The sequence below is a fragment of the Drosophila kikkawai genome, chromosome 2L, assembly GCF_030179895.1.
Source record: "Drosophila kikkawai strain 14028-0561.14 chromosome 2L, DkikHiC1v2, whole genome shotgun sequence".
NCBI classification, from domain to species: Eukaryota; Metazoa; Arthropoda; class Insecta; order Diptera; family Drosophilidae; genus Drosophila; species Drosophila kikkawai.
The window spans coordinates 16,352,459-16,362,055 of record NC_091728.1 but is presented as its reverse complement, the minus strand read 5'-3'; the positions used below and the strand labels follow the sequence as shown (position 1 = coordinate 16,362,055).

The following is a 9,597-nucleotide window of genomic DNA, read 5'->3' as shown; positions in this document are numbered from 1 at the left end:
AGTTATGTGTTCGCGTTGGTGATATAAAAAACGATGCGGCAATTGTTCAACTTGTTGCACATCAGGGCTGGAGATATTTGAAGACAACTTATCGATATATCGATTTTGTTGCAATCGATGAACGGATTTCCGCCTCCACGGCAGCTGGTCACACTTGCATAGGAAATAAAATTGCGGTATAAACAAAAAGTTGCAAATAAGCTTAGTAACAGCATCATCGAAATCTTTGAACATTTTGAGAACAATATAATTATGTCCCCACAGTCGTGTGTAAGTGTTTATGTTTTCCCAAAAACTGTAAGCTAAGTTAGTTCTAGTTTCTAGTTCTAGTTTATAAACACAAAAAACATTTTCGCTATTTCTGATAACAGTAGCTTAGATTTAACATTAAATTAATTTACTTACAGCTTGCTCAATCGCCTCTGGTGTCCTTGCCAGACGATGTCCTGATCCATATTCTCAAGCAACTATGTCTGCAGACTCAATTGAATTTGACGCGCGTGCACATACGGTTCCTGCGGATAATGCCCCATGTATGGCGATCCCAGTGCAAAATCATTAATTTCTCATCGATAAAATTACCTTTACGGGATGACGATCTCCGCTTTTTCCTGGCAAGCAATCAGCAGACCTTTGAGGTTGTCATTTTGAAATATTACCATGTATTTAACATGCTCACTGATTACGTTTTCCCAAATATCCATGACCTTGTCCTGGGATCACATTTAAAAAACTTTTGTGTGCACAAAGCTATTAAAAACTTCCCCAATCTAAGAAGCTTTACTCCAATTGGCGGCTTCACTGGCGAACAGTTTGAAAACTTTATCCATCTGGAGAGCCTAACATTGACCTTCTGTGAGTCATTCGAAAAAAGAAACTTGCTTCCCATCCTGGAGGCGTGCAAGCTGAAGACTCTTAAGCTGGGAAGATTTAACAATATGTTCCACCAGGAAATGGATCTACCTTTCGAAGGAATACAATTCCTCGAAGTGCTAAAGTGCAACCAATGGGAAATGAAGTGGTTTATGAAAGATCTTAAGAATTTAGCGCGTCTAAAGCATATTATTTTATGCGGCAAGTTTGATGATCGTTTTATTAAAGACGTCCTTACAGAAGTTGCTGAGAAAAGCATAAAATCTGTAGAGTTCAATGATGAGGTCACTAATTTTATGTTCATAATGGACAACCTCAATGGCAGAATTCAATCTGTAAAAGTGTTGGACAACTGGTTACTTTTTGATGGCGGATACGGAAACTTGAAAGCCATTAAGGAATTATATTTAAAAAAATGTTCAACAGATGACGTTCATGTTTTGGATACTTTGTTTTCTTTAAAGTTCTGCGAAACTCTTGTGATAGAACATTTTACATCTGAACAAATATTTGAATACACACTTGATACGTGCAGGATTGCTAGAGGACGTCGCACAAAGCTTCATGTATATTTGTATAAAAACAAATTTGAGGAAAAACTAACTAATAGTTGGAAGCAAATTCCAATAAACTGGAAAATCATGGGAAAACACCCGTTGGTCGAGGTGCACTTGGAACAAAAGCCGAATATAAGTTACAGCTTTGACCCTTTTTCAATATTTTTTGATTTAACTTAAAACAAGATACAAATGATTAACAAGATACAAATGATGGCTAAAAGCCTCCAACAGCAGCAGTAAACTATATCTGAAGACAACTGAGCCTTTATTCAAAGTTTTCTATAGAAAATGGCGTTTATTTTTAAGTTCTGAATAAATATATGTTAAATATATGTTTAATTTGTTGTGTTTTATGTGAAAAGGTTTCAGAAGTTATATTATTTATGATTTATTTAAATCATAAATACAAATAAATCTAAAATAGGAAGATACTTAAAATTAAGAAATCATGAAGAACTAATTTTCAAAAAGATTAAGTCTATTAAAATAAAAAAAGTTTAATATTCCAGAAGTAGTTCTTTTTTGTAAAGAAATGTTTTTTAAAAATTTGCCCTGTCAGGTAAAAAAAAAATATTTATCAGTTTTTTTGTCAAAAAATAAAAGCGAATTTGGTGTGTTGCCTCTGTGCCTCTGTGCCGTACCATTGTTCGTGGGCATTTTCCACGCTGACCCACCCTGGCAAAGGATGTTGTTGTTGTCATAAAGGAGGCCGCAGCACAATTTGCGGGACACGCATGTCACTCGCATTTTTCAGGTCGTTTCCTCGGATCGAAGTGCAGGAGAGGACTCATTGAAGCCGCATTAAGCGCGCCTCATTTGCTGCGAGGCCAGGCTCCTTTGATGCTGCTTTGTCCCCTCAAGTGGCCACTCCTAAATAGGTTCGGATGGATTTCGATTTCGCCACATGATTGTGTTCGGTATTATTGTGGCAACACACGCCTTTGTGGCATGCACCATATATTAAATAGTTAATAGTTGTTGCCCCTAGCTGCAGCTGCGGCCTTGATTTATCCACTGATCCGTCAATGATGTGTGAAGAGTCAACCGAGTCACACTCGAGTCTGTCAGCGTCGAAGGTCCTGTCAGTCAAATCCTGCTGGTAGCCTAGGTCTGACCTCTTAGCCTTTCGCGGGAAGAAGGCTTTCTGTCTTTTTGGGATCATATGTTGGGTTTATTTATATATATTTACTTCAATATATATCTTTTTTATTTTAATAACTGCACACAAATATTGAACATTCATTGGTATTTCTTATATATGTATCCCTGTAGTTAGTAAAAGAATCAATACAGTCTGGCTATCTCTGATATCTCCCCTATAATTTCCTTCTATTATTCCCTCATAAATAAAAAAAAAAAGAAAATTCAGTAACAAATCTATAATTAATAAACAACTTTCTGCAAATGCCTGGGTTGGCTATACAGGATTATACGAAGTCCAGGTCGGAGTCACTGTCCAGCAGGGAAATGGTTATGTCTAGTTCTTCGACTACTTCGACATCTTCGTCGCGGAGCTCCTGTCCTGACACCCATCCTCGTGGAGCTTCGGTTGGTTGCTCTTCTTGATTGAGATTTGGTCTTGTCCCCTCGGAAAACTTCCCTGAGTGGCATTCATTGGCAGCGTGCAAAATGCGATCCATAAAACGGTCGAATAGACATTCTGCCTGCTTAGAGAGGGGGGTAGATGTGACCGCCCCGTTTCGGCGTGGAGGTCTGCTCCTAGGAGTTACACCACTTCCCGCAGCTACTCCATTTAGCGAAGGGCTCTGTCCTGTGGAACGTAATATTGTGCTTAGCGGCATTACTGCTATTAAAGTCCGTCTTACCACTTCTCAGGCTGGCCAGCTCCGCCCTTCGTTCCTGCCCCATCTGTTCCAACTCGGCATTTCGAGCCGCAATTGCCGCCTCTTTGCGAAGGCGAATCCTTTCACTCCTTCTGACTGGTTGCGTTTGATTCTTATTTTTGCGGGGCGGCATTTGTTAAAATTATATAATAATAAACAAATAAAAATTAACGTAACAAATTTGAAAATATTTGCCTAAAATATACGGAACTTGAACTGAAAAATTTCATACGTTATATATATATATAATTTTTTTTTTTAACATATACGTGCTATTGGATGCCGTTTCAGTTTTGAAATGAGCTCGGAGAGGGGAGACATCCGACAGCTCTAAGTAAAAACCTACTTTGTAGGATTTTCTTTGAAAATTAATACATTTTTCATAAACTAATCGTGCGTGCTATGAAAAAAGTATGTGGTATAAATTCATAGTTTTTACAACCTAACAAATTATTCATAATTTTCACCGTACGTAGCGAATTATTCCAGCTGGTGAGGCATATTTGTCTATGTGAGAAAAATATATTTGCTTTAGGTAAACGATTTACAAGATATTGCCAATAACTAAATTGTTTATTTTCAACTAAAATATGATTACATAGTTCCTTTGACAGCAATCTCTTTTACTTAAGTGTTGCGATCTATTAAGAATCCAGTACTCACAAAGCCCCCATAAGTTATGTTATTTTTCATAACATAAAAATCAAACCTATTATGACCTCGTCTAATGTACGCTGCCCAATTGTCTGCTTTGAACTCAACATTTTTTAAGTAGTATTCACCCTTTTTAAACGGATATGCCTCTTTGCTTTTGGGAATGTTAGAATCCTTGAAAGAGGACTCGCAGTATTTTTCATAAAAATTGACTAAAAATGCGCTGAAACTAAGCCGTACACCGAAGGGCGTTGGCTTCCACTCTCCGTTCACAAAAGTGTCAATTTTCCAGAAAATATCAAATGTATCATCAAAGTTCACATGATTAACTATTGTGCCGTTCAGTAAGTGTTGGCGTCCTATCAGCCGCAAGTTGAACTCCATCAGTGTTTCTGTATCCCCTTCAATTTTATTAAACGTCTCGATCCGCACATCGTACACAGCTCTCACGAAACCCTAAGGGATATATCCTTTAGTATATATAGTATAACTATAACCAGAGTACCGACCAGACTGGCGATTGCCAGGAACAGAAGGGAATTGAACAATTTAAGCAACATTTCTCACAGTCTCGTTATAAGTTGGCATCGGTTTTTATATATTTTCTGTATTCAACATTTTGCATGTTTGGATACCATTTAGATATAATTTTCATCGTGTTAAATAAATTAAATTAAAAAAAAACATGATCAGTGAGAAAACATGGATCAGGCAGTGCCTATCTGTTTAACTTTTTTACTATCAAATTTAATGTTAATATAAAATAAAAAAAGAGATATTATAGAAAATGTAAACGTTAATATTTTGTTGTAATTTTAGTCAGAATATATATACTTACTATATGTATTCCTGTGTAATTTTTTCCTTTAAATATTCTTCCCAAAAACCCTTGGCAGCAACCTTTTTGATAATTTCAACTCACCCCCGTTGAAGACAACTCCATTAGCTTTATTTGCGTGCAAAAAATTAAAATTCTGCATTAACAAATTGACACCGTGTAATATCCGCTTGAATTTGTAATTAGTTTGCAACGAATGCGAATGCGAATTTGCCAAACCTCAAACTCTAGGATCTCTCCAAAGGATTCGCACATTTATTCACGCGCATATTGAATTACAACGGCAACAATGGGATCAGCAGCAACATCAGCGAAAAAAAATTTGCATAATACCTTTGCCGCTCGGCACCCAAGGATAACACAAAGTGAGCAGCAAAGTCAGCGACTCCAAAGAGTCCTCTCTGCTCATTTGCATGCAAGGGTTCAGCTTCGGATTTCGAGGGCTAATCAAACAGTAAAGGACCTAGGACAGGAAGCACACGCTCTGTTGTGATTTATGGCTGGAAATTAACATAAATGAAATCAAAACATTTTAAATGTTTTCATTTAGGTAGGGGTTAGCCATGAGGCGGCTGCTGCACTCGAATTATATATGCAAATATCGCTTGAAACAGAGTCATTCCTGTGCGAATATCCTTGTGAAGGTCGCACGCGTCTGCGGCACACTTCCCTTGCGACATGACAACTAATGGGCGTTTTGTTTATGGTCGATCTCAAACCCCCATTAGGGTCGAGGTCGAGTACCAGCCACCCCTTCCCGCCACCCTTTGTCATTGCTTCGATTTTTTTATAATTTTAATTATTTATAATCGGTTTAAAAGAAAAAAAGAAGGACTTAAACAATATCCAAATGCCTGAGTGGCCTCTGACAGCAGCTAAGCCCTTTAATCGACCCTTGATTTGATTGCCGATTGAAATTGAATTTGAAATATTATTTTAATAGGCCCTAAGAGCGAGGGAAATTAAGTTTTTCAGAGAGTGAAAAGGGTTTATATAATATATAAAAAAAGTTATATTGCTTTGTTCAAAAAATTTCAAATTGTAAAACTTACTTATTATTAAAATCTAAAATGTAAGGGTCAGCATCTTCGTAGGGATTTGTTACATAATTTTCAGAATTTTCATGTGGATTTTTGCTATAGAGGTTAGTGTTCTTGGTTATTTTTAAATCTTATAAAGTCTTTGAAAGATTTATTAATTAATGTATTTACATTTATTAATTGAAACATAAAAAGGAGCTTTACTGTGCTGGGTGCACTCTTGTAGCTCTTTGCCAAGTGGCAGATCTATTAGAAGTTCTACCAAAGGGATATCCTTTTGTGACGGATCTACTGAAGACTGCGATCTTGGATAGACTCCACCCCGCAGAATTTAATAAATAAATAGATCTCTTATCTTGGCTCACCTAGAAATTATTCAACTCAACCTTCTAAGTCTTTCACAGCGTCATCCAAGCTAACTAAGAGATTGGACTTGTAAGCTAATATATGTGTTTAAGAGGGTTCTCTTTCCATTAACCCCCTCCGATCTGCATCTTCTAAAGAACAATTGACATTTGTTTAATATCGACTTACTAACAAATTGTTGTTTATATTTATACCCTTGCAGGGTATTATAATTTCAGTCAGAAGTTTGCAACGCTGTGAAGGAGACGTTTCCAACCCTATAAAGTATATATATTCTTGATCAGCATCAACAGGGGAATCATTCTAGATATGTCAGGAAGAAATCGATTTTTTTGCCATTTTTGCAAAACTTTATTAGGGGTTACATCATTAAAATTTTTGATTTTGATAAAAAATTGAATTTTCAAAATTTTTAAATGAAGTATGCAGATTTGTTAACTGTAGAAAGTCTTGCACAGAAAAGTTTTCCGATTTAAAATTAATTCTCTTTTGGCCGAGTTATGATATTTTTAATTAAAATAAAAAAAAGTTTTTAAATATAAAAAATCCGATCTTATAATACAAAATAATATTTTTCTAAGTCAAGGAATCATTTTCGACCCCATAAACCATATACATATATTCTTGATCAGCATCAACAGGGGAATCTTTCTAGACATGTCCGGAAGAAATCGATTTTTTGGCCATTTTTGCGAAATTTGATAAGGGGTTACATCATTAAAATTAGCAAAAATGGCCAAAAATTTGGATTTCCTAAAATTTTAAATTTGGTATGCAGTTTTTTTAAATTAATAAAAACTAACACAAAATTGCTTTCCGAATCGAAATTAATGCATTTTTGGCTTAGTTATGATATATTTTAATTGTTACCTGCAAGGGTATACAAACTTTGGCTGGCCAAAGTTAGCTTTCTTTCTTGTTTTCAAAGTAATTGAAAAACCCTTCATCGATTCAGTTTTCTTTTCAAAAAATGTTTATTACTACACAAAAGTTCATAAATAGGTGGGCAATGTGGCTTAACACTCTAGAGGCTTACGTCGCTTATTATTACTTGTATAATTATTGGTCTTACGTGGACTAAAACTTTGGAATAGCTGGGAAACAAGTACGGGGAGTACAAACTAGAAACGTTCAACTCAATATCTCATATCTTATAGGTTACATAATAATAGAGCCAACAAGCAATGGGAACATGTGTGTGGAAATCAACTAAAGACTAGAACAACGCTTGAGTGGTGGCTGTCAAGGAGGAGGAGAAGGAGATTCGCAGATTTGGCAATCTGCTGGAGATCCCTTTAACAGTACACGGGTTCGGTGCTGCTGGCAGTTGGTTGGTGATAGGTCGCGTCCATCTGGATGTTCCACACATTGTCCACTCCCGAGTTGCTGTAGTAGTAATCCGCCGGCGACTGCTGCTGATCCTGCTGCTGGTAACTGCTCGGCGCCAGGAAGTTGGTGGTCTGCTGCTGGTAGGCGGCGACTCCTTCGTCGTAGAGCAGATCCACTGCGGCGGAGGCTGCTCCTCCCACTCCCCCGTTGAGAGTGGATTCGAACACACTGAAGATCTCCGAGCTGGTTGTGTAGAAGCCGCTGTCCTGCTGGCTGGCTGCCTGACTGCCACCACTCACGTCCAGGGAGTGCGGCGGGGCCAGGTAACCGTTGAAGTATCCATAGTCCTCGGAGCTGTAGCCCGAGCTGCTGGTTAGGCTGGAGGTGTCGTCGCAGCTCTCGTACACGGGCATGCCGCACTGGAAGCTGGCGGAGATTGGCTGCTCATAGACGGGACCACTGGCCACCAGATGCTGATGCTGTTGCTCCTGCTGCTGCTGCTGCTGGAGTTGCTGCTGGAGCTGCTGCGGCAGGTTCTCCTGGTAGTAGCTGCCCGAGGAGCTGTGCGAGGAAAGCGGCGAATGGAGCATGTCGTAGCCGTACATTCCATTATCATAAGTTGCTCCCTCCTGATCGTAGTAGAACTCTCCGTTCCACTGACTGGCAGCAGGAGTGGCGGCCATCGATTCCGCAGAGGCATAGCTGCCAGCTCCTGCTGCTGTCTGGCCAAAGCTGGCCACGTGTGTGGGCGTGGATGTGGGCAGGTAGCCATTGGCTACTGTCAAGAGCTCCTGGCTGCTTGGAATGACCTCCTGCCTCTTGCGCTTGCTCTCCTGGATCAGCTGCGACTTGGCCTGTCGTTTGGTGGGCCTCAGGCTGCTCAGCTTGTCGCTGAGAGCGGACTCCCTGGCCAGCATGACGGCCAAACTGCGCACGCGTCGTCCGCCGGCCAGCAAACGCCTGGCCTCCGTGGAGCCCTTGGCCTCGGGTCGGGGATGATCGTGGGTGCCCTTGGCCTGGAAGTAGATACCATTGCCGTCGCGCCTCCAAAAGTGTGTGACTGGATAGCCGCAGTGTCCGCGGCAGGCCTGGATCTCCAAGCGACCATTGCAATTTCTGTAGAGTCAAAAAAATCCAGAGTTAGTTTTTTGGATTATATGAGATTTTTAAGCTAAAACCCACCTATTGGGGCACTGTTTGCCCTGCTGCTTTCGCCTGGCCTTGTCACAGATGGCGGGCCTCAGATGGACACTGGCTCCATTGGGCAGCTGGCACTTGGCGCTGCAGAGGAGCACGCCCAGGCAGCTCTTCTTGAGGATGTTCACGTTGTGGTTGTTGGTGTTGCGCATGGCCCAGCCGCTGGCATGCTTGCGGGCCTCGTCGCTTTGGGAAGAGTAGACCAGACGGCAGTGGCCATTGGCCCAGTCACTGAAGTCATCGAACTGACCCACCGACGGCATCTTCGAGTCATTGATGTCCCAGTCCAGGGAGACACGCGACTTGGTGGCCGGAGGACTGGGCACGGGCACTGGAACTGGAACTGGCACTGGCACTGGCATGGACATGGTTAAGCCGTTCAAGACCATTTTGTGTTTGTTTAATGTTTGTCTTAAATGTTGATTCACTCGCGAGGGTTTTCTCTTTCCCTTTCTCTAAGTCTTTTTTCTCTGTTTATTTTCTTGTATTTAATTTCCTATTAGTTTTCCTCTAGCTCGGTTCGATTTTCCTCTAGAGCGACACGTCCGTTCGCATCGACTGCGCAAGGCTGACTAACTGGGCCCGGTCTGCGCAGCGCAGTTAAGTTGCCGGCGAGAGAAGCGGCAGAGCGAGGCGACGAGGAGGGTTGCTTTCAAACGGCCTGCCATTGGCCCGCTGTTATCCGTTTTATCCGCACACGAAACCGGAAACTGGAAAGAGGCCTCGCCGGTTTGATTGGTAGCAGCAGCCAGCAGCTGGAAATGGAGCTGGAGCTGGGGCTGGAGAGCCGCCGCTGCTGCTGTTCCTGCCCTGCTCTAGCACCTGCGGTTGCAGCACGCGCTCCACTGGATAATTGTACGATACAAGAGGAGCCCCAATACCAACCCCCAGTAAAA

At 40.8% G+C, this 9,597-nt stretch overlaps 3 protein-coding genes across 3 annotated transcripts; 1 reads left to right on the top strand and 2 right to left on the bottom strand.

The window, feature by feature from the left end:
* Nucleotides 1–146: 146 nt before the first annotated feature.
* On the top strand, nucleotides 147–1,741 carry LOC138928741 (uncharacterized). The gene is made up of 2 exons (XM_070286281.1): nucleotides 147–270; nucleotides 408–1,741. Exons 1-2 carry the CDS (start codon nucleotides 253–255, stop codon nucleotides 1,608–1,610), a joined length of 1,221 nt encoding a protein of 406 aa, XP_070142382.1. The 5' UTR covers nucleotides 147–252; the 3' UTR covers nucleotides 1,611–1,741.
* Nucleotides 1,742–2,797: 1,056 nt separating this feature from the next.
* On the bottom strand, nucleotides 2,798–3,587 carry LOC108076978 (uncharacterized). Its single transcript, XM_017170030.3, has 2 exons — nucleotides 3,260–3,587; nucleotides 2,798–3,204 (listed from the first exon to the last, which is right to left on the bottom strand). The coding sequence occupies exons 1-2, from the start codon at nucleotides 3,408–3,410 to the stop codon at nucleotides 2,861–2,863; spliced, it is 495 nt and encodes a 164-aa protein (XP_017025519.1). The 5' UTR covers nucleotides 3,411–3,587; the 3' UTR covers nucleotides 2,798–2,860.
* A 3,875-nt stretch (nucleotides 3,588–7,462) lies between these two features.
* On the bottom strand, nucleotides 7,463–9,152 carry gcm (glial cells missing). Its single transcript, XM_017170570.2, has 2 exons — nucleotides 8,687–9,152; nucleotides 7,463–8,620 (listed from the first exon to the last, which is right to left on the bottom strand). Exons 1-2 carry the CDS (start codon nucleotides 9,088–9,090, stop codon nucleotides 7,471–7,473), a joined length of 1,554 nt encoding a protein of 517 aa, XP_017026059.1. The 5' UTR covers nucleotides 9,091–9,152; the 3' UTR covers nucleotides 7,463–7,470.
* Nucleotides 9,153–9,597: the final 445 nt, after the last annotated feature.

Coding starts and splice junctions, on each gene's coding strand:
- LOC108076978 (XM_017170030.3), bottom strand. CDS start 3,410: ATGCCGCCCCGCAAAAATAAGAATCAAACGCAACCAGTCAGAAGGAGT. Junction 3,205..3,259: donor GCTGGCCAGCCTGAGAAGTG/GTAAGACGGACT, acceptor TACGTTCCACAG/GACAGAGCCCTTCGCTAAAT.
- gcm (XM_017170570.2), bottom strand. CDS start 9,090: ATGGTCTTGAACGGCTTAACCATGTCCATGCCAGTGCCAGTGCCAGTT. Junction 8,621..8,686: donor GGCAAACAGTGCCCCAATAG/GTGGGTTTTAGC, acceptor TTGACTCTACAG/AAATTGCAATGGTCGCTTGG.